The sequence below is a fragment of the Melanerpes formicivorus genome, unplaced genomic scaffold (assembly GCF_026170545.1).
Source record: "Melanerpes formicivorus ecotype bairdi unplaced genomic scaffold, bMelFor1.0.p_v2 SCAF_76, whole genome shotgun sequence".
Classification (NCBI taxonomy): Eukaryota; Metazoa; Chordata; class Aves; order Piciformes; family Picidae; genus Melanerpes; species Melanerpes formicivorus.
In genome coordinates, this window is record NW_027142428.1 from 573,211 (window position 1) to 597,102 (window position 23,892).

At 40.6% G+C, this 23,892-nt stretch overlaps 1 protein-coding gene across 2 annotated transcripts in view; it reads right to left on the reverse strand.

Annotated features, from left to right (window-relative positions):
- Nucleotides 1-23,892, reverse strand: part of ARMC9 (armadillo repeat containing 9) — a 66,851-nt gene that overhangs the window by 30,584 nt on the left and 12,375 nt on the right. The window contains exons 9-17 of one of the 2 annotated variants that reach the window (XM_068163912.1): nucleotides 22,565-22,663; nucleotides 15,683-15,718; nucleotides 8,601-8,635; nucleotides 7,352-7,463; nucleotides 6,361-6,453; nucleotides 4,311-4,401; nucleotides 3,354-3,477; nucleotides 1,269-1,408; nucleotides 418-494 (exon numbers count right to left, since the gene is read on the reverse strand). In XM_068163912.1, the coding sequence (XP_068020013.1) occupies nucleotides 418-494; nucleotides 1,269-1,408; nucleotides 3,354-3,477; nucleotides 4,311-4,401; nucleotides 6,361-6,453; nucleotides 7,352-7,463; nucleotides 8,601-8,635; nucleotides 15,683-15,718; nucleotides 22,565-22,663 (807 nt within the window). The remainder of the gene's footprint in view (nucleotides 1-417; nucleotides 495-1,268; nucleotides 1,409-3,353; nucleotides 3,478-4,310; nucleotides 4,402-6,360; nucleotides 6,454-7,351; nucleotides 7,464-8,600; nucleotides 8,636-15,682; nucleotides 15,719-22,564; nucleotides 22,664-23,892) is intronic. The other variant, XM_068163913.1, reaches the window with a different exon arrangement.

Genomic DNA, 23,892 nt, shown 5'->3' on the forward strand with positions numbered 1-23,892 from the left:
CATGGCACCAAGCATTCCATCCAGTCTCTTCCTAAACACCTCCAGTGATGGGTGACTCCACCACCTCTCTGGGCAGCCCATTCCAATGACCAATCACTCTTTCTATGAAGAACTTCTTCCTAACATCCAGCCTAAACCTCCCCTGGCACAGCTTGAGACTGTGTCCTCTTGTTCTGGTGCTGGTTGCCTGGAGGAAGAGACCAGCCCCCACCTGGCTGCAACCTCCCTTCAGGTAGACATAATTCTGTGCCCAATGGAAAAAAAAAAATCTATGAAAATTTCATGCAGCTTTATTACATGAGGGTCCAACACGGAGAAACCACACAAAAATATCTTCCATTTCTTCCTTTCTTGTCTTATTTATCTTTAATTTTTCTTTCCACATTTTCTCTAACCTAAAGTTTGCTGTGCAAATACCTCCTGATTCTCGTGGCCAAGAAGATCGGAGAGAACTTTGAGCACACGGTTTGCAATCCTTGCACACATTTTCTTCCCTGCAACAGGAGAAAACATAAGTATGCTTGAAAAAAAAAAATGTAACAGACCAGAGCAAGCTGCTTACTTCTTAAAATCAGAACTAAATACAATCTACACAGAGCAATGCCGTTTCTTGTCTCTACAAAAAGCTGCCTAGCATAACTGAGCTGAAATCAGTGGATTTAGAGAGTTAGAATCCTGGACAGGATACAACACAAAGGGATTTTAAAATGCTTAACAAAGATTTTTTCACCCTTACCTTACTTTTTTTTTAAAAGGAAACTTACTGAAGTCTCATGGACACAGACAGGAACTTATGTTTTTGGAGGGGTGAATCTCTGCATTACAGTAGTGAAGCATGTCAGTATTTCACTTTACAAGGTGAAGGTTAAGCTCTTTACCATTACTCATCAGCTCAGTTTTGACTTTCTTCTATAAAACCCAAATTCCCTACACAAGTAAAAAGTGTCCTTTGAAAAGAGGTCCTGGAACATTGGCATGGCAGTCCTCAAACATGGATATGAAAAAGGAATCCAGTCTTAGAGAGCTCCATTGATTAACTGTTTCCTTAATTCTTTAGATTTTGGTCAAGTTAATTTCCATAGTTTGGTAACCTTGGGAAGAGAATTGCTCAAAAGCATTGGTTATAGCATCACACCGTAATATTTCTGGCTATGAAAATCCCTGCTCCTAGTTATAGACACTTGAAATAATCTAGGTATATCAGAAAGGATTCACAATCTCCTGTGTAAATTTCCTGGTGTAAGTTTATAATTCAACATGTGAGACACCTGCACTCCGCAGACAAAGATTCATTAGCAAGGCAACGGAATACTCCAGCGTGTAATCAGACAGGCAATCTGCATCTGTTAGAACATCAACCAGCCAGAAAATGAGCCCATCCTTGATCATTGCTGACTGCAGTGCACGCCTAGGATTGAAAAACAAAAAGCTCACCAAAATAAAATAAATAATAGATCACATCATAAATAGTTTTCAAAGATATTTAAAGTTAATACAAGCACATTAGACCCCTACTTCAGCTACCTGCTGTACACTAGCCTGACAACAAAAAAATGCCCTAAACACCCATTTTGGCAGTCTCAAAGTCAGGAATTAACAAAGCCTGAAGAAATTGAAGATGCAGGTTCCCACAAGGTTAGAGGACTGAAATGTGGTTGGCTGGTTTAGGTTTGTGTGGGCTATTATTTTTTTTGTGTGTGTTTTTTAAGCTTGCAAACCACTGAGTTAAGTTTCTTCATTGTTTTCTAAGGCTTCTAACTCCATCTAAAATTGCATTTTCAATTGTCTTAGAATTGGTAAAACCCAGCCAGAACACACAACAGACCCATAAAACAAATTAATTACTTCTTCTGCCAAAGGTAGCCATAGCACTATAGAACTTTTGTACTGTTAGTTTGACAAGTAGATTTTTTTTTCCCACTTCAATCTATTTGCTCTTTTCTCTGTAGATTCTTAAATCATGTATTCTTTTAACTCAGCCTCTAGTTGCCCTCAAATAGTATACTGAATTTAGTGCCAGGTGGACAGCTGCAATCTCCTACAACAGAAATTCCTTGCTTTACAGAACAAAAAAAATAAGTATACACTGGTAGAAAAGTCTGACTGAAGTACACCAATTTTAATCACATTCTTTCTAATGCACAGCAAGTCTAAATTACAAAGAGCAAAGCAGGTATTTTCCAGGTCTTAGTATTTGGGAGTTGGATTGCTCCTGAAAGGTCAGACACTTTCTCAGTCCTGGATCTTGCAGTAGGTCTATGGCATGGACTAACCAAAACAAGAGAGTAACTGATGGCATATTCAAGGAGTTCTGCACATCAAGTATCTGCGATTAACTTTCTAGAAGATTAAGTGTTATAGTTTTGAAAATGAAAAAAATCTTTCAAATTTTCAGTCACTTAGTGCCCAGGCTCCAAAATTCAAAGTAGCTTCTTCAATTCAACAACTGCCTTAATTGAAAAATCATTAAGATTGGTTTAGGATTTCGAGCAGTAAGGATATGAAGATTTATTCTCTTTCATCTCAAATACATAAAATGTATCACATCAAGAAGCAGTCCAGAATTTTACTAGAAGCTCATTTACATCTGCTTCATCCAGATAAGCTCTAAATGAAGCAAATCCCAAAGCAGCCCTCATTCTTCAACAAGCCAAACTAAACAAATAAAAGAGCCCCTAACATTGGCAGTCTTTATTTTAGAAGAGACACAAATGAAAGTGACAGGAACTAACCACATGCAGCTAACTCCTTACATTTAGTCAACTGTTCTGTGCTGAATATTCCTCCTGAGTACTGTGAAAGCAGAGTTCCTAGATTATATTTGATAAATGGGAGAAATACCATGCCCTTTACTTCTTTTGCATGACATTTCTCTTGTGGTGAGCATTTGAGTCAGACTGCTACTGTGAAACTAAGAAACAAGACAGTCCATGCATAGACAGCTCCAGGAAAGAGGATCAACAGGATGAAGATGAAATCCCCAAAAAATGTTTGCAGAAAGCATAATGAAAACCTTATGCTTTGCAGTATAACACAGCTCCTTTTCTGTGTAGGATCTTCAGAGCTTTCTGCATTAGGATTTCCACTTTGTTCAACTAAGGGATACACATAAAGCACACAAGGCTATGGCAGATGTATGTTTATTTGAATCTTGACAGCTGGTAGGAAGTCAGGTTAATTCAGTCAGCAAAACTGAGATCTTCTCCATAATAAATGAAACTGCTTTCATCAGTCGTCAGAGGTTCTGATGATTGTTATGGGAAAATCAAGTGCTCTTTTTCCTCCCTCAACAGAGCCTAACTAGCCTGCATTTCCTCTCCTGCTGTCACCACTGTGTGCTGTGCTTTCATCACCTGAGGCTGAATTTCTGCAGAGCCCCCAGAATATTCTCCCATGTAAGGGAATCCTTGTCTTCAGCTTTCAGTCTCTCCTCCAGCATTTGCAGCAACATTGGGTTCTGAGACAGGTAGACACGACCTGGTGCAAACAAGCGATGAAAGAACAGATGCCAAGATATCAGCTTATGACAGAAAAGCTCCCTCCCCTTGGAAAAGCAAGCAGGATTGACTTCAGTTTCTTCTTGACAAGCCACAATCTTGTGCCAAGACGCAAAAAACCCCTGCATGAACAAGTTGTCTAGTAAACCAGTTGCATTCAGTCCAGCCTCCTGGGCCGTTAGAGGCCCCGACTTGTGAAGTGAGTACCACACAGAATCCACTCTTCCCCTTTCAGTACATGTCTTCAGATTTATCAGTTTTGTATACCCTAGGAAGAGTATACAAATGCTCAAAATGCTCAGGAATATTAGATGTCTTACTGCTATTGACTTCTAAATGGGATTTCAGTTCCTAGCAACAGTTTGTTCCTCATATAGCACCAAACCAAGGGCTAATCTGGGACAGGCAGAGATACAAAGCTGCACATATATGCAACTAAAAATGTACAAAGATGTATTCAGGTGAGAACCAGGAAGATGTAAGAGCAGCTTTGTCGTTGCTGCTGCTGGCTTTTTGGTAACCACCCATGAAAAGACTGCAGGCAAGATTAAAGGCAGCAGTGGGGTAAGTTTCCACATAGGCTACAAGTCACCAAAAGAAGTCAGAAGTGCTGAATTTATAGTGTCAATGTGAAGACTTTCCAGATACCAAAGAACTGTTTTGAATGCATGTAACAAAAGACAGTGAATCCCTAGAAAAAGGGTGAAAATAAGGTTCTAAAATTCCACAAGCCATGACATGCACTTATGTAGTACCTCTAAGCCAGCCTTACATGAAAATGCTGTCTTCTTCTCTTTGCAGCAGATCTCTTACCTTCTGCCAGTGAAGCAAAAGCATTGATGAGCCTTGCCATATACTGTCTGACAACCTCACTCTTAGAATGTAGTAATTTGAGGACATTTCTCTGAAAAAGAAAGAAAACATTGCATTTTGCTGCTTTGGTGAGTTTTTATTAAAGTCTTTCACTGTGTTTTAAAAGCTTCAATAAATGTTCACAGCAAGCACTCTGCACGCACATCAGTGTCTTAAATAACGCCAACAGGATTTAACATTTCTCAGTGTCTTTTATTATTAGCAAGAGGGTGAGTTAGGAAGGAAACAAACAGTTCCTCAGCTCACTTTGTTAAAACACCAGTAAGCTCCACGGTGTAGGGTGAGAATTGTAAATCAATTAATCAACAGCTAAAGCTGGTATCTAAAAGGAGTGTTTAGTCAGTGAAAAATCTGATCATTTTGTTGGTGACTATAAACACATGAATGTTGCCTGAATGGGAATGCTTTTGTTTGACAACTAAAAGTGTGGGGAAGCAGTTCAGGGAATAGAATAGAATAGAATAGAATAGAATAGAATAGAATAGAATAGAATAGAATAGAATAGAATTCACCAGGTTGGAAAAGACCTTTGAGATCATCAAGTCCAACCTATCATCCAACACTATCTAATCAACTAAACCATGGCACCAAGCGCCCCATCCAGTCTCTTCCTAAACACCTCCAGTGATGGTGACTCCACCACCTCCCCAAGAACACCACATTGCAAACTATTTTTAATCTGGTCTACTTCGGGCATTACATACATACAACTTGTGTCTTACAGTGGTTTACAGAGAGAAATCAGATCATTGATTTAATCATCCTTCAACTTTTCTAGTGAAGTTACTGTTTGCAATGACAACGGAAGCCACTAGGTAACATGTAGGCTCCCTGCTTCAAAGACCTAGGGAACTCATGCATAAAATTCACTATTAAAAAAGAAAAAAAGTTGCACTTTTTGTTAGAAATTTGGTCTATTAGTGACTGAAGCAATCTTTCAAAATCAGCATACCAGCTATCTCCTTTCCAAAAAACGAAAAAAAAAAAAAGGTGACAGTTCATTCCATATTCCACAGTGAATTTGCTGCTACAAGTGTTGAGTACTGTGTTCAGTTCAGGGCCCTTCAGTTTAAGAAGGACATTGAGACCCTTGAATGTGTCCAGAGAAGGGCAACGAGGCTGAGGAGAGGCCTCGAGCACAAGCCCTGTGAGGAGAGGCTGAGGGAGCTGGGGTTGTTTGGCCTGGAGAAGAGGAGGCTCAGGGGAGACCTTACTGCTGTCTACAACTACCTGAAGGGTGGTTGTGGCCAGGAGGGGGTTGGTCACTTCTCCCAGGCAGCTAGCACTAGAACAAGAGGACACAGTCTCAAACTGCACCAGGGGAAGTTTAGGCTTGAGGTGAGGAGAAAGTTCTTCACAAGGAGAGTTAGTGGCCATTGGAATGGGCTGCCCAGGGAGGTGGTGGAGTCACCGTCCCCAGAGGTGTTCATGAGGGGACTGTACGTGGCACTTGGTGCCATGGTTTAGTAGTCATGAGGTCTTGGGTGACAGGTTGGACTTGATGATATTTGAGGTCTTTTCCAACCTTATTGATTCTATGATTCTAAGTGCATAATTAGATATTTCATAGAGGTATTGAGACTGAAGTCCTAACTGAGTCGTTACCCTATATCAGTGGAATGGATTGAAAGTATTATCTAATGATACACAATCACTCAAAGAGACATAGCACCTGATAAGCAAGAGCTAACTCCCACATGAGGGGTTCAGTAAACTTCTATTCAACTCACAGACACCAAACACCAGGAGAGCTGACAAACATCCACTTGTCTGTAAGAACTGTATCGACACTGAGCACTTTTGAAAGGCAAAGCTTTGCCCATCAAATTTAAAGAGGGGGACCCTGCAGTTAAATGTATCTCCCAATTTTGACACTACTACTATTTTTTTTTTCCCCTTCCAGAGAGTGATAAATTTTTCTGATTGGCACTTCATAGAAACAAATGAGCAGTATCACATAGAAATTGGAGGAAAACTCTTTCCATCTGACCTGGCAGTTGCTGTGGCAGTCCAGGAGGTCATTACTGATGTAGGCTTGCAGGACAGTGTCTCTCTGTTCCCCAGGATATGATGTTGTCAAGCGCTAAAACAAATAACAACATAAACAACCCTGTCAAATAAATAAATGGCAATGAGAATTGATGAGAACTGAAGACTCTAAAGGTGCAGATAGCTGAGAAACTTCTTATGATGGGGAGAAGGAGCTCAACCTCAGTGATCCAAGGTAGAGATGAATTAAACTGCCCTGACCTCAGCTCAGTGATCCATTACAAAACCATTACATAGCAGCTGTCATCACAGGAAGGATACAACATTACTTCCTGTAAGGTTAAAAAGCCTCTCTAACAGCTACAGATGCAGTGCTTTACTAAAACATCCAAGATAAGAGTACTGGGCTGGAAGAACCACTGGTCAGAACAAACAGATGGGGTTTTTTTAATGTGAAAATGGACATAGAATTTTGATCAGAATTCCACTGTTATGATCTTTCACGTTTGTCACATTGAACCCATCAGCTTCCCTTTCAGCAGGAAAATAGAATTTCCTCTTGGCACCTTTTTCTGAAATACCATTACATGACCTGAGCCAACCAAAGGGCTGGCTCTTGTAGAACACTTTGATTATTAAAGGGAAACTGATTATTAGAGTCTGGTATTTCTTGGATACAGCAATCTTTTTATAAATCTAAACCAGGGCAATACATAGGAAAAGGAGCTGCCTAAAGCAGCAATTTCTTTGAAAACATGTTAGAAACTGCCTCCACTGAAGATCCCAGGAACTCCTAACTGGCTTTATTAAGATGAGGACACTGCTACAAACAGATACTGTCTGGACTTTATTCATCACCTCAAGAGCCTCAGCAAGCTTCACTGACAAAGAGAGAAGTGGTCTGTAACATTCATCTGATCACCAGAACAATCACCTTGCACACAAAATGGAAGGGACCTATTTCTTCCTGCTACAGAGGCCATCTCCCTTACCCAGCGCAGAGCCTGCAGCAAGAAGGCCTTGAGACGATCATTCCCTGTAACCAAATCTTTCTTCAGCTTCTCATAATCCAAAGAGGGCAACAATGGCACATCCTGCATCTTCCTACAATGCAAACAGGAAAGACATTCATCAAAACTCTCTCTTCTTATTCAGGGAAGCTGAATACTGAGGTGAGAAGAGCCCAAACAGGATGTCTGCTTTAGGAAAAGAGCTTCCACATTTTCACAACTTTGTTACTTTTATTACTGTGTTAAAACAAAAAACTTTTAAAACTTGGACTTGGTTTTCACCATGCATGCAGCTCATTTACCATCATAACTTGCAAACACTAAACTCTGACAAGTAGCCAATTGATGATCTGAGCTTTTTAATGACACAAAACAGTACAGTAACATCCTTTTTTTGGTCTTTTTTTGGACCACAAAGGCATGAGGGCAGCGGCTTCTGGGTGTCAGCACACTGTAACAAGCTGCAGCCCTCATTTCACCTCTAAGCCTTCAGGCACACAGAGATGTTTTCTCCAAGGCAAAGGTGATAGGCTGAATGGATTTTTACAGGCTGGACTATGCTGGCTTAATATAAGACTTAATGCAGGACCACTTTCCATCCACTAGCCCTATCTTGGTACTTTAACACTGCAATAGAAGTTTCCCCTTAACAAAGCTGCTTCCAATCAATGCTTTCATATTTACAAATATTTCACTGATTTTTTTTTTTTTTAAATTATCTTCCCATCCCTATCCCAAAATCCTCATTACCAAATTTCCCTTTTTCTGGATTTGTGAGAAGTAAACCAGTTTACAAGAACAGGACTCCACTATGTGGAAGGAGTGAAGAAAACGCAGCAATCAACTCACAGGTGTGGAGTGGCAGATTTACTGGACTCAGCAACATCCTGGAGAAATGAGGATGTTACTGAACCTGCCCAACAGAAGAATAGAGATCACAGAATATTTGGATTCAGTGAGAATAGAATAGAATAGAATAGAATAGAATAGAATAGAATAGAATAGAATAGAATAGAATAGAATAGAATAGACCAGACCAGGTAGGAAAAGACCTTCAAGATCATCAAACCCAACCTATCACCCAGTACCATTTTATCAACTAAACCACTGAGAGCAAAGGAAGCACATAGAGGATGAGTGATTCCCATGTGCAGATCACTCATACTTCAGTTAACAAACTCTTCCTCCTCTTCTCTACAGATGTAAGTAGAGCTCAGCAACAAATACTTACGCCGGAGCTAAAGATGCTCTTAACATTGTGGAAGCCTGGATCAGGAAAACACACAAACAAACAAAAAAGAATCACAATAGATTAGTCCAAATTTCACACCAATGGCTTTGCTAATAAGGTCCACAGTAAATTCTCTCACTGAGGCTCTGTGGGACGTCTTCTTTAAGACTTGTGTTGTAAAATAGTTTATCTTTCTTTTCCCTTAATGTGTTCCACAGGTAAAAACTTCTTTTGTTATGATCTGGCTATGTTATCTTCAGTGTCATACTCCAAAAATTACCTATACTTGAAACATTTAAAATAAATAAACAAGGGAAAAAAGCCAAGTTGACACTACCCATTTGAGGAAGAAGAAGAAATTGCCTTCAAAATATTTTCATACCTTAAAGTTGCAACAATCTTTCACTGGAGACCTAACACGTATTACTGCATTAGTGTCACAATAAAGAGTTACCTGAGTGCCTGTGGCCATAAACACATGCAACTATTAAAATGTAAAGAGAAGACTATATATTCTAGTATGGCTGAAACCACTAATGAACAGTATGCCATTTCTCAGTGGTTCTGCCCAGGATTATCACAGAATCACAGAATTAACCAGACTGGAAAAGACCTCTGAGATCATCAAGTCCGACCTTGGGTTGTCCAGGGAGGTGGTTGAGGCCCTGTACCTGGAGGTGTTTAAGACCAGGCTGGATGAGGCTCTGGCCAGCCTGATCTAGTGTGGGGTGTCCCTGCCCATGGCAGGGGGGGTGGAACTAGATGATCCTCGTGGTCCCTTCCAACTCTGGCTGATACTATGATACTATGAAACCTATTACCCAACACAATCTAATCAACTAAACCATGGCACTAAGTGCCACATCCAGTCTTTTATTAAACACTTACAGGGATGATGACTCCACCACCTCCCTGGGCAGCCCATTCCAATGGCTAATCACTCTTTCTGTGAAGATTTTTTCTTAACATCCAGCCTAAACTTCCCCTGGCACAGCTTGAGATTGTGTCCTCTTGTTCTGTTGCTGGTTGCCTGGGAGAAAAGACCAACCTCGACCTGGCTACAGCCTCCTTTCAGGTAGTTGTAAAGAGCAGTAAGGTCTCCCCTTCAGTTCAAGCCTGGGTATTTTCTCTCTGATGCAGTGACATACAGAGCATATGTAGGCACCACTGCTGAATGAGTCAAAACCAATACCAACACCATATAAAAGTTCCATATAAAAGTGGCACGTTTGTGTAAGTATTTTTTTGCTGGAGCTAATTGTAGGTGAGCCAAAAAGCAGCAATTCTGGCACAGGAATGCTTCATATCATGCATTGTGATGTCAACTACATGCCATATTCGCAGAATATTGAGTGTCATCTCTTTGTGTTCATCTCCCTTCTTGCTTTCTATAAAACCTCTCATTACCACTTCTGCCTTTAAAACCGGTCGTCTCCTCTAACCTGGCCTCTTTCAGCAAGAGCTATATAATCAATGTCTATTGTCAGATTAAAAATGGAGGGATTTAGGAGACAAAAGGCATGAAATATCATGGAGAATATTGAGTTACCCCAGCTGACATATTCTTGAACACATGACCTCATGGGTATCCTCCGTAACACAAGGAGCTGCTCTCTTAGATGTGAAATAAGCTTTACCCACACATTGGAAAGCGTTTTATGTTTAAGTCAATGAATGACTTGTACACAATAGACAGTTAGCAGGCCATACACTTCAAAATGAACCTGTCTTGACAGCAGTTCCCAAACCATAGTTAATTTTACACAATATGAATATCTGAGTATCATATCTGTCTAACCTGTTTTCCCCTCATTTATTTGCATTTGGGCTGTTTTGTTTTGCATTTGAAATAAATACCAGAAGTTAATTTTAGATGAAACAAAACTGTTTTCTCAGTCAAAACCTATCATCTTGCCATCTGAGTGCACAATGAGTTCACAAGTCATTGTTGTTGCCTTTCTCAGCACCCCTCTCCATTAAAAGAAATGGGAAAGGAAGTGAGACAAAGAATGGTAGAGAGAAAAGAAATAGAGCAGGTCACTAAGATAAAATGGATGTACATGAAAGCCCTCTGCTTCTTAGCAAAGTCCTTTTTATCCACCACTTCTTTGCTGCTTTAGAATGAAAAAATGTGCTCCAACCAAAATCCAGCTTGGTTGGCAGACACATGTATAACCCTTCCACACAAACAAAACCTTCTGGCCAATGTAATTTTTGCCAGCTTTTGTAAATCTCAAACTACAGAAACTTCAATTGGGAGGAAAAAAAAAGTAACTCTGAATTTTAAAAATCAATCACATCAAGCAGGACAAAGTCTAGCTAATTCCCAAATTACTTTTCTAAGCAGGCAGCACAGCAATGCATTTAGTTTGGTTTGGCTCTCTAGTCTACCTATACCAAAAAGGAGTCACACAGAGAAGGCAGACCCTGGAGAGAGAGAGACTGGAGCTCTGAGGGCAGGACCCCTGAGATGGGAAGCCTTGTAGTCCAGCACTCACTTTTTTGATCAAACACATGTTTATCAGTCTAGAACCTGCACAGCTTTTAAATACATCCAGGAATGGTGATTCAACCACTTCCCTGGGCAGCCTGTTCCAGTCTCTCATAACTCTTTTGGTACAGAAGTTTTTCCTCATGTCCAACCTAAACCTTTCCTGTCGTAACTGATTTGTACCTAGCTCCATGCCTCATCTTCAGTGCCAGCAGATTTGACCAGTTGGAAGCAGCAGTCTTGGCAATGGGAAGCACTGGATTCTGGACTCAGATGGAAATCAAGTGTGTGGAATACAACCCATATTCTGCTGAAAATTTCATTGCTTCCTTCACATAAGCATTTCTTAATTAAAAAGGTGACATATAGATCCCCCTCCTAACATTCCCTTTTAAGTTGCTTCAATACTTATTCCTTAAGCAGAGTGTTCTTTTCAATCTCACAAAGTGCCTTGCCCCACACAAGCAGGGAAAGGTAAATGCACATTAAAAATTCCCTAGCAGGCAGCCCACCAAAGCAAATACACTTCAGCCTCAGCACCTCCTTTCACAATTCACTAGGTAATATTTGTTTGTTTGTTTCCATATCTCCTCCTTGGTAGGGATGTGAGATGTCCCAATTTCAGGATATTTACCAAGTTAAATACATTTACTTAACCCAACCCTATAAAAGCTGTGTTAAGCTCTAGTTCTTGACTTGTGCATTAGCTGTAACAAAAGGAAAACCACACCTCACACACAGTTGGGTGCTACTCCAGCTCTTGGGTTTACTTACGTCAGCATGCTGACTTAATTTAAGACGTATAATCTAGCCAGTGGAAAAAGGTCATAGTCTTCATCATTATTGATGTACACAGCAGATCCAGAGCCAGGCTTCTACATACATTACTTCTGGTAGCAGTGCCCAGCCTTCACCTCCTCAATGCGTTGCTACCATGGAAAGCACAAGCAAGAGATTCTTGGGAACAAAAACCTGCCCTACCACCAAATCAACAGCAAAACTCTAAATTCTTTGCAAACCTTTAGCCATATGCTTCAAAAAATGTTGCAGATACATACAAAAATATGAACTCTTTAAAGATCAATTTTAGGAACAGAGGGATACATTTAGCTGAGGAAAAAGTTAGTACTGAAGTCTGAAGGTGGGCAGGACATGTCCCACTTTGTCCTTTTGGGTTTTTGATCCTTGTAGATCCATTCTTTTCTTTCCTGGTGTTCATTCTCAAATCTAAATGCTGAACTCTTGCTATCTTGTAATATCTGTAGCAACAGTACAAAAACTCCAACTGTACTGTGGTTTTGGGAGAGCACTGAGGGCTTGAAAGCCCAGGCTTGTTTAGAACAGCTGCTTTTAAATAAATGTACATGCAAAAGTAAACCCATCAGCACTGTGCATTCATAGCCACCAAAGCACACCAAAGAAAGTGTGCTTAACATCCTTATAAGTTTAGTAGAAATGTTACAACCTTCACTGCCAGGTGATGAGTCCAAGGACAGACTGAAAAGCAAACACAGTCAAAGGCAATGCTGACAGATAATAACACTCTCATGACACATCCATCACATCAACCACCAGAAGATGCCTCAATTAATCAAGTTTATATATATCTCCCCTTTACCACCAGCTTTCTTCAACTAAAACCCATTTATTTCCTCAGAATTTTGTCCCAAGCCATTTCTCCAATCTTACCTTTGCTGGCACAGGTTAAGTATAAATTTACCCTTTTGAGGGTACTCTTTACATTGCCAGTGAATGCGAGTGTGAAGAACGTGGGGCATACATGACTCACCTGTAATACACAACTCTCAACATTCACAGGCTTAATCCTGAACAAAACACTTCTCATGAAAAACATATCTTGAGACAGAATCATTTGGCATAACTGAAACACATGCAGGGTGTCTTAAGGAAAGGAAAAGAAACAAGCAGAGGATGACAACAGCCCAAGCATAGCTCATTCAGGTACGCTCATGGGGCATGACTTATGTTTGTGTTGGTTCTTGCCAAAACTAAACCAGGTGCCACATTAAGTCAAGTAACTTTGTCCTGATGCAGATTAGCTGCAGATGGCAGCCCTTCATTTTCGAACAAAGCAAGGCATGACTACCAACAGCATGGAATAAACCAAAGAAGTTCAGAAGGAAAAAAATAAAATAAAGTAAATATTTATAAAAGAAAACAGATGCATTTCATGTGCAAGCTGAAACCACAACTCATTTTATCAAATGCTGTAACCCTGTGTTGAAACCAACTCCACTTTGCTATTTGATGTACAAACTCATAATATGCTGAAGCCTAAAGCTGAAAGACAGATTCTGTGATAAGCAGCCACTCTGGAAATAAGAATTCAGCGTAAATTCAGTGCAGATTCTGAAGTAATATCAAAGAAATACAAGGAAGTATGTGGGGAGTAAACCCAAAGTTTGAAAAAATTTGCACATATTATTGGAAGTCACAAATTTTGGGGAGCTCATTTGTTACATGCCAATGACAACAAAACTGCTGCATACCACCTACGATGGATTAGACTCCAAATGGGGGCAATGCAAATTTATTTCTTAAGAAGATCTGCAGGTGCTTTTAATTACTTTGTCTTCCCCTTACTTAAAACTACAGGTATGCTGTTGTGAAAACTTCCTACTTGCCATATAAAACAGGTTCTCTGACACATCTGAAGTGTACATAAAAAAGTCACACTGTAATACTATGTCATAGTGTAATGACTAGGCAAAATGTCAGGAAAAAAAGAAGTATAAAATGCTATATATATATATGTAAACAGTAAGAGGAGGCTGAAAACTATGCAGTCAAGACATACCTTGGCATTAGAGTCAGGCAGCTTTACAAAAATTTGTTTGTAGACAGCCCCGTGGTGTAAGTTACCACCTTCTGTATCATATAAAGTTACTTGTGTAAGGGAAAACCTTTCCTTCAGCAAAGATCACTTCATTCATAATTGCTTATCTGTAATCAACTTTTCTCACAGTTTCAAAACAGACCACTATGAAGGGCAACAAAATGCTAAATGTCAAGCTAAAGGTGTCCATTATGACCATTCACATGACCAGAAGAGGTTGACTCATACAGGTGACCTTTTACCACAGGTGAATGTGGAGAGTATTCCCTACAATCAGGATCAGAAGAGGCACACAAGGATAGTTCACCATATTCAGTATTTCCATGACTGTTTGTCAAAACATCATTTAAGCAGGAGTTTGAGTGCCCACAGGGGGTTGCTGTAATTCCAGGTGACAAATACAGCTGGGGGGAAAAAAAATGGTTTTCTTTAAAGCCAAAATCTTGGCTTACCCACAGAAAGCAATGAAAACATAAATAAGGATTATTTTAAAGTAGAATCCTGACTGACATTTTGCAGAATTGGTGTCAATAACATTTGTGAATTGATTACATACTGAGTTACTTAGAAGCAGACTGATTTCCTCTTTGCAAGGAATGCTCTGACTATGGGCAAAATTAGATACTTATGGTGTACTTGTGGTGCTGCCAGAATACAAACTTCCATCTGAGTTACAGAAGTCAGAGGCAGTACACAGAATACCATTTTGATTTTTTTTCAGCTTTCAGTGACAGAGGATCCATTTAAATTGCCTGAAAGAATTTTATAACCTCTACTACAGAAAGTACTGTGTCCAGTTCTGGGCCCCTCAGTTTAAGAAGGACATCGAAACACTTGAACGTGTCCAGAGAAGGGCAACAAGGCTGGGGAGAGGCCTTGAACACAAGCCCTACGAGGAGAGGCTGAGGGAGCTGGGATTGTTTAGCCTGGAGAAGAGGAGGCTCAGGGGAGACCTCATTGCCCTCTACAACTGCCTGAAAGGTAGTTGTAGCCAGGAAGGGGTTGGTCTCTTCTCCCAGGCAACCAGCACCAGAACAAGGCGACACAGTCTCAAGCTGTGCCAGGGGAGGTTTAGACTCGAGGTGAGGAGGAAGTTCTTCACCGAGAGAGTCGTTCGTCATTGGAATGTGCTGCCCAGGGAGGTGGTGGAGTCGTCGTCCCTGGAGGCGTTCAAGAGGGGACTGGACGTGGCACTTGGTGCCATGGTCGAGTCATGGGGTCTGTGTTGATAGGTTGGACTCGATGATCCTCGAGGTCCTTTCCAACCTAAGTTATACTGTGATACTGTGAAATATCTGTGAAATATGATGCACCTCTGAAGAGCACAATTTAATTGTCTGTATTACCTTAAGCAATAATATTTACTTGCTTTGTCAAAGCTGTTGCAGGATCAACTGGTGTTGGCACACTTTATGCTATGCACATAGATGTCCAGGTAGAAGAAACAACTGCTTTCTGCATGCTGTAAGAAGCTGTGTTTCACATAAAAGTGGTGGACAAAGCTGCTCTTTTGTTGACATGCTGTGTTATGTGTATTATGAAGCCATTCTGTTTTGCTCTCCATGCACAAGTTCCAAGCCTTGTGCCATTTTTGGCTCTTAATAAACCACACAGTTAATGTTATGACAGGTTAAAATGCAGGGGAAATTGTTAAACACTGTGAAATGAAGACAAATGCAGGCTGTGACAGACTGAGCAGGCAATGTGAAAGGATATAAAGATATAGACACTTACATATTCGTCATCACAAGGGCTCATAGAGTAATATCCCTTTATGGGCAAACAGGCACACATTGAAATAAAGAAGATGGGAAAAAAAGATAAGTTAACAGAAATAAATCACAGAGAAATGCACAGTTCAAAAAAAAAAACCCAACAAGTCAAAATTAGCTAAAAATTAACTGCCCACTAGCTTTGAAAAGAAGAGTGTAAGCACCTTCTCCCAGTCCACATCCTTGTATGTTTTAGGACTGAAATCAGCCTGTCCTATGATGTATTTTTATGTTACAAGTTCTTCTGTCAACAGCTGTCAAACATACCTAGCCTATACGATTCCATTGTAACTGTCAGTTAGAACAGCTACATACCAAGCACTGACATATTTATGTGAATAGGGCTTCTATTGTTCACCACTCTGCAGCAGCTAGCAGAGATACCAGTGAAGGCCTCAGCTTCTGAGAAAGCAGCTGCAAGTGTTCTCCATGCTTGCTTTGACTGGAGTTTCTCACCAGCAAATAATAAGAGCTGAGAGAGACATTTTGATGTGTTTCAGTTATGTTATCAATTCCTCATTTCAAAAGGCTCCAAAGATAAACTAAGAAAGAGTCTCTGGAAGGAAACCTAATATTAAGTTACTGAAATAAAAAATGGTGATATTTTGTGGTTTGAGTACTTTAGTTCTCTTTAATTAGACTAAAATATTTAACTTGCAACAGATTTGTAGATATAAAGAACAGTTCAGATTAAATGTACACAGTTCAACACAGTTAAACAAGAGCAACATCAATTATTCTGCTTCTAGTCTTTTGGTGCCAACCTTCCAATGCTTACTTTAGAGGATATTTGTGCAGATCAATAAGCTCCTAAACACTATGTTTAGCAGACATATCTTCAACAGACACAGACAAGGCAGAAGGTATAAGGAAGTTGCCACTCTTCACTGTGAGCAGAAAACAAAGTTCTTTCTATTCTTTAACCAGTTGTTTTAAACTTGACATTATTCTTTTTACTACCATCACAGAGCTCCCTGATATGAATGAGTATTTTGACTCTCATGGTGCTATACACACATACAGACAGTTCCTGGCAGAGGCATTTTACAATTAAGAGAAAGGACAACACTGATAGAGACCAATGTGGGCAGTGGAAACCAGGAGAAAACCTGTACCATGAGGAGAGGGAATTTCCACACAAGCACAACTGGAGTCAGCGAAAACAGACACAGGCAGCAAGACAAAGATGACACTAAAGGAAAGTTTTAACGTTAAAGGAAACCACACAAGGTTGGACCAGATGACTTTTCAAGGTCCCTTCCAATCTGGGCTATTCACACTTGAGGACAGTAGCAGGGAAAGTTTGTGGAAACCCTTATTGATGGCAACACCTTACCTTCAGAGATGAGGGATTTATGCAAACAAAATAACCTGCCCAAGTTGCTGCAGGTGGTTGTTTTAATTTGTGAAAGAGAGATCATATACCACATCAGTAGTGAAAAAGAGCTTCTCCTTGTTTACAAAGAGGTAGGTTTATTTCTTCTTTACCACATGTAAGTGGCAACATGTAAGAATCATCCCATGGACAGGGATGAAGAAGACTGATACCTTTCATCATAAGAAAAGTTCGCTTGGGGTGGATGCTGTTTGCTGTAATGTGCATATTATTTTCTAAAGGAAAGCGTGTGCATCCACATACTGCTCGGTGAATCCACTCTGAATGGTGCAGAGTAATTAAAATGAACCCTGTACCCTGCCTCCTAGGTTTCATGTGCTTTCCTGGCACAGAGAACTGTTTCACAAGTAAGAAACAGAGTATCTGCCACCAATTACAGCTTGACTGCATGTTCACATTTGCAGGAAAAAAGCACACAGCACACTAAAAGGAGCCCATGCCAGCTAATCTTTACAGCTATCCCAAGACCTCCCTAAAAAGTCCTCCTTGTGTGCAGTTTCTAAGTGACAGCTCAGTGTTCCAGAAGAGCTGGTACCTTTGTCCACTGACAGAACTAACAAAAAAAATTCCCACAGCTTTAAAAGTTGTGCCAAAAAAGAGACTAAACTTGCAAGGGACATTAATTCAGCTAATTGTAGCTACAGGTAAATACAATCAGAGTGAACAGCAGTAAAAACATAATGGGTGTTCCATTTTATTCTATGACACCAGACCAACACACACACACTTTATACCTCTCTTGCCACGGAAAGATTCTCCAGTGGTTAACACACACCTGAAGAAGCAGTTCTTGGTTTTCCCTTTAATCCAAAGTTTAGAGAATCTTACTACATTATCCTCAATCCAAGAAAATCCAGGAAAGCGTACATTTTACTTCACAGAATTGTCAGGGTTGGAAGGGACCTCAAGGATCATCTGGTTCCAACCACAGGCAGCAACACCTCACACTAGATCAGGTTGCCCAGAGCCACATCCGGCCTGGCCTTAAAAACGGCCCAGGGATGGGGCTTCCACCATCTTTTTGGGCAACCTGTTCCAGTGAAGAAATTCTCCCTGACACCTAATTTAAATCTACCCTCCTCTAGCCTGGATCCATTCCCCCTAGTCCTATCAACTACCTGATATCCTAAAAAATCCCTCTCCAGCTTTCTTGTAGGCTCCCTTCAGATATTGGAAGACCACAGTAAGGTCTCCTCAGAGCCTTCTCTTCTCCAAACTGAACAACCCCAAATCTCTCGGCCTGTTTTCACTCGTAACAGAAAATCTATTTGTGGGTTTAGACTTGAGCTTGTGCTACTTTCAATGGGGAGTTATGTACAATGTTTCAGTAGGAAAGAGCCAGGATCCTCTGGTCTTAGCCGTGTCTGTTAAACAGAAAATTTAAGGCATAGAAAAAAGACAACCCATGCTTCCTACCCATCACTCTTAGAAAACAAAACAAACTATAAAGGAAAGAGGATAAAAGGAAAATTTATCTCAAGACTATTAGAGATTTAAATACAGTGATCTACCATAGTCTCTTACAACTATTTCTTTCAAATTTACCATTACCCACAGCCAGTTCCCTGTCTAAATGAACATTAGAAAGGCAGGAATCTGATTAAATCTTCAAATGAACGTTTCCTCAGCTTGTCAGACATGGTTCATTGACCTCCTACTCTTTGACCCAAGCCTTTTGCTCTGACAATTCTCTCAGGTTTCTTAACTCTTTATTTAGGACCACATATGTTGCATTAGATGATGGAAGACGGAGATAGCATTCAACTTTGGGCGGGGGGGGGAAGCCTTATGGTAAAACAGGGATTTAGAGAGGCCTTGGAAATATGTCCCAACTGTAACACAGTAGTGTGGCCTCTCTCCCCCTACAAGCAGCAGATGCATCCTGTTAATGGATTGTAGATCTGGCTCACAAGCTGACCCAGGAGGTCAAAGAGCTGGCAAGAGGTGTGAAGCTGTTCTGTGAAAGAATGAGACTCCAGGCAGCTTACCAGAGAGCACAAAGGAACAGCCAACACCACAAGCCCTTGCTAAATCAGATTTTCAGATTTTGGGGGTGTGATTACACTGGGAAGGTCTTTTGGTTAAGAGATGTCATTGCTTCAGGTCTTAAAAGCCAGTTTGGTAAGAAAGACCTGTTCTGGGATTTGCCCTCCTGATAAGGAGTTTCTTCCAGTATGAAAGGACAGACCTTTCACAGGGGGCAAAGCAGGAAGCTGATGTTTGTACAATAGCAGCACACAGTAGTCAGGGATACATGCTACCTTTATTGTAATTTCAAAGCTTGAGACCTCAAGGCCTTATATTACACAATACTACTTTCCTGACATTAAAATTTGAGCACAGAGCACAATGCACTGGGAACAAAATCAAGTTTGCACACAAATAATGCTACCAAGGATATAATCCAAGGCATATTCTTTAAGTTCCTTGGGTAATACTTCACTTTGGTTACAGCACTGGTACAGTCCTCCTTCCCACTATAACTTAAGCCTACCAGTGTACTGTAGCTCATTTAACAAAATATGCTATAGAGCTCAAGTGCACATCTCAGAGAATGATGCAGCTTCAACATTTTCTGCTCTCAGAACCTGCTCCCAAATTGTGCCAGTATAGCTGACTGTGAACTCAAGCACTTCCTCTTTCCAACTATGTAATGCACCTCCACTCAATCCACAAGTAAAAGTGTCAGAAATTTATGCTGTGTGCCAGTATAACAAAAAAATGCAATTCCACAGAACCATAGAATGGCTGGCATTGGAAGGGACCTCTGGAGATCATCTAGTCCAATACCTGCTAAAGTAGGTTCACCTATATCAGGCTGCACAGAAACACATCTAGGCAGGTTTTGAATATCTCCAGAGAAGGAGACTCCAAAACCTCTCTGGGCAGCCTGTTCCACTGCTCTGTCACCCTCACTGTAAAGTTGTTCCTTTTGTTCAGATGGAACTTTATGTGTTCCAGTTTGTGCCCACCATCTCTTGTCCTGTTGCTGGGCACTACTGAAAAGTCTGTCCCCATTCTCTTGACACTTGCCCTTTAGTTATAAACATTGACAAAACCCCCTCAGAGAAGTCTCCTCCAGGCTCAACAGCCCAAGTCTCTTGGCCTTTCCTTGACAGAGAGATGCTCCAGTCCCCTCATCATCTTCAGAGCCCTCCCCTGGACCTTTTCCAGTAGTTTCTTGTCTCTTTTCAACTGGGGAACCCAGAATACATTTTCTTGATAATGATTTTATTTTCTGCTCATCTATTTAGAGAGATTAATCTGTCAAAAATAAATTCTAGGATTTGTTCCTGACATTGGTGGTGTCAGTCAGATAGCTTCAAATCCTGACAACTCAAAACAAAGTGGGGAAGGAAAAAAACCAAACAATGTCAAACCACCATATTTAATGTCAGTCAAAACTCTTTAAACATTGACTTTTTTCCTTCCCTCCTTTAAAATCTCTCACTACCTTGCCTACACAGTAGGCTAAAGGTAAGGATGAGCAAAAGCTCTGCTAGTCTCTTCCCTCTGCAATTATACAAGTGATTGCTCCTTAGAGCAGGAGTTCTGTGAAATGGAGCAGCTGGAAAGACCACACTCCAGTGTCTGCAATTAGTTAGAAGCAAATAGTGAAGAGACCTTCCAACACAAATCCAGCACAGATGCTGCAGATTCATGCTACTGCTTAGTCTGGGTCATGATGCCTCCAGCTTTATTCCAAAATTTAGGCAAAAACCTGAAACCACTTAAGGATAGAACAATAACATCTAAGTGTATAACAATGAGGTATTTGGAATCCTTAAAGAAAAAATACTGGGATGCCTTAGTGGCCTAGTGGCAAACTGTCAGAGTTTGGGTTTTAGTCCATCTCATCTGGCTTTCCTGGATCAAGAGTCAGGGAGTGGTCAGAAGTATTTTGGGATGATAAAGAAGGAGTCTCAATTTTCTTCTCAGAAGATGTGGTGTATATATTATATCTTCTTATAGCTATTTCTGTTTCTACATATATACTATTTGTGTATAAAGTCAGAACTCTCTACATGGACAATAAACAAGAAAACACAATCAGTCAAGTGTGGACAAAAGGATAAGGAAGCTTGGTTATGATGCTGTAAAGGTCTACAAGAGACGACTGTGATTATCCCTCCAAAACTTGGCTACCACCTCAGAGAGCCTGAGTGTGTGGGTCTGCTTATAGAAACATTAGATTTAAACCACAGTAGCTACTGTAACCTCACTGTCAAGGAGTGACTAAACCAGTTGAGAAACCCTTAATCTAAACAGTCTCAGTGCTATAGCTGTCCTGGGCCTTCACTAAAGAGAACTTTGCTGGCACAGCAAGTACCTCAAATAGTGTGGGTAAAGGAGCCATGAAGTCATACAGAAATAGCTACAGTAGTAAAGCCTAGTATGAAAATAGATGCAACTGTGTCAGAAGAACACAGCTTTACTCAGCTTAACCTGGTTAATTTGGGACAGAAGGGAGACAGATTTACTTCCAAGAGGGGAAAAAATTCCACTACCACTAAATCCTCTTTATCTGACCTATCTACATAGATGGACTCTGTGCTAAAGTGCCTATAGCAGTGCAAGGACAGTGGCAAAGGTGCTAGAGAAAGGAAAAAGAGGAAGTATGGCTGCAAGAGATTTGAAGCAGTCACCTAATCTGTCCTGGAGGAGAAGCCAAGAATCAACCATGCCTTGTAAAAGCTCCCTCTCCATTGAGGCAAAGGAGATTGAGTTGAACATTAACAGGCACAAACAGCTAGGTACACTGCAGCCATCTGAAAAGCCACAAGAGGCTGGTAAATTGGAAATCCCCCCAACCCTAGGGATCCTGAGCTGTATATAAGTAAGAATAAAGAGCCTTAGATACGGGGTTAAAGCCTATCATGTAAATAAAATAAATGTGGCTTGAGTGTATCATCTCAATGCCCATCTATCAACTAGCTTTTAAACAAATAGGAAGTCCTCCCTTCCTCCTCTCTTCCTTATTTGTTCTCATGATCCTGTCTGATCCTTTGGCTGGCAAAACAATTCACTCTTGTGTTATAGGAGCATCACTGACAGCATAAAGTACAGAAAGGAGAAAGGAACTGTGTTCAGAGCTGAGCAACACCTTCCACAGCTAAATCAAATTGGCTAAGATAAGCATCAAACCACACTCAGGACATTAGTTATAGGGTTGGCTGTTTGGGGGGGTTTGTTTAAACATTCAGTTAGCATTTTAACAGACACACAGCCTAATGTTATCATAACAACAGAATTAATCATGCCTAGGCAGCTATGACTGTGAAACCACATCATTCACCAGCATCTGAGATCAGTATTGCCATATCCTTATACAAGCTTGGACACATTATGTTTTGCCTTTGCTGTCTCACACTCATTGTCCAACATGCAGCTGAAGTGGTGTTGTCTTTTGAGATAGCTACTGCAAGAAATCCAAACATCAATACTTACAGTTCCAGGCCTTGTGAAGTCAATGCTACGTGCAACACTTTGTCTCATCTGATTGCTAAACAAGCGGACACAAATGCTTTGAAGGTACTCTGGTGTGATCTAAAAAGCAGGAAATACAAAGAGAACAGTATTGTAGAAAAGTTACACTTTCTACCAGACAAGTGTTTCTTATACTAAAGGTTTCTGAGTTTTTTTTTCAAGAGGGCAAGAAATCACACACTTGAGACTCACTGATGCAAGCCCAAAGCACATAATACATTTCTGTTCAGGAATTAGAGAAACTGCAGACTCTCTTCATCTGGGAATAGTTATGCTATTCACAAGACGAATGCTAAACACTTCCAGAGTCTACAAGAAGCCCAGAATTTGTCACACCTATGTTTATCAACAGGTTTTCCTCAATAGACAAGTTGTCCAACAGAAAGTATGAAGCCGTTTTGTCCTATAGACTTAGGCAATGATGTGTTGGTGTACTGTCTAAAGAGCAGAACTTACACAACTATCCTCTACAGCAAAAAGAGAGATGAATTGCACAGTACAGCACTCTGTTTCAATGCAAAACATCTCAGCAAGTTCAGGCAATAGAACTGCTTGCTTTCAGAACACTTACTAGCTTCCCAAGAACAGAGGTGAGAGGACTGAGCTTATAGAAATGTGAATGGGGGCACTTCTGATATTCACAGTGAGACAACAAATCCCTTCAAACTCAGAATGCTCTAAATTCAACCCGATTTTATTCAGTACCCAACTCCATGCAGGACTCAGAAAGGCAGAAGCCAAGATTCATAACGGAAGAGCACCCTCAGCTGGACACATCTGGGAAGGATCAGAGTGACTGTCCAGCACACGGCTTGCAAGGGAAATTGAACAAGCATCCGCAACAACAGGCAAGCAGCACCTGTTTCCTCCACTACAGAAGGTAAGAGGGTATCACCTTGGAGAGCACTGAAGTGTGAAATGGGAGGCAGAAAATTAATTACTATGTGTTTCCTACTATCTAATTTCCTGTGAGCATCTGCTCCTAATACCTTTCCTAACCTGCTGTAAAGCAAAGGCCACTTCCGTGCAGCGATGGTGTAAGCAGACAGCAATCTCAGATGCAGAGTAACAAAATAAGATGTTCTTGCTCATAACAGGAGGCACCTAGATACATGCTGACTTTTCAGGAGGCAGCACAAGAACTCCTAGGTCATTCTTCCTGCTACCAATTCACACCCCATTTAAAAGCATCTAGAGGCTACTAGTTTCTGCCTTAAGAATAATCATCTTCAAGTTATATAGAAGCTATAGTACAAAGGCATGCTCACAAAACATGAAGCATAATATTC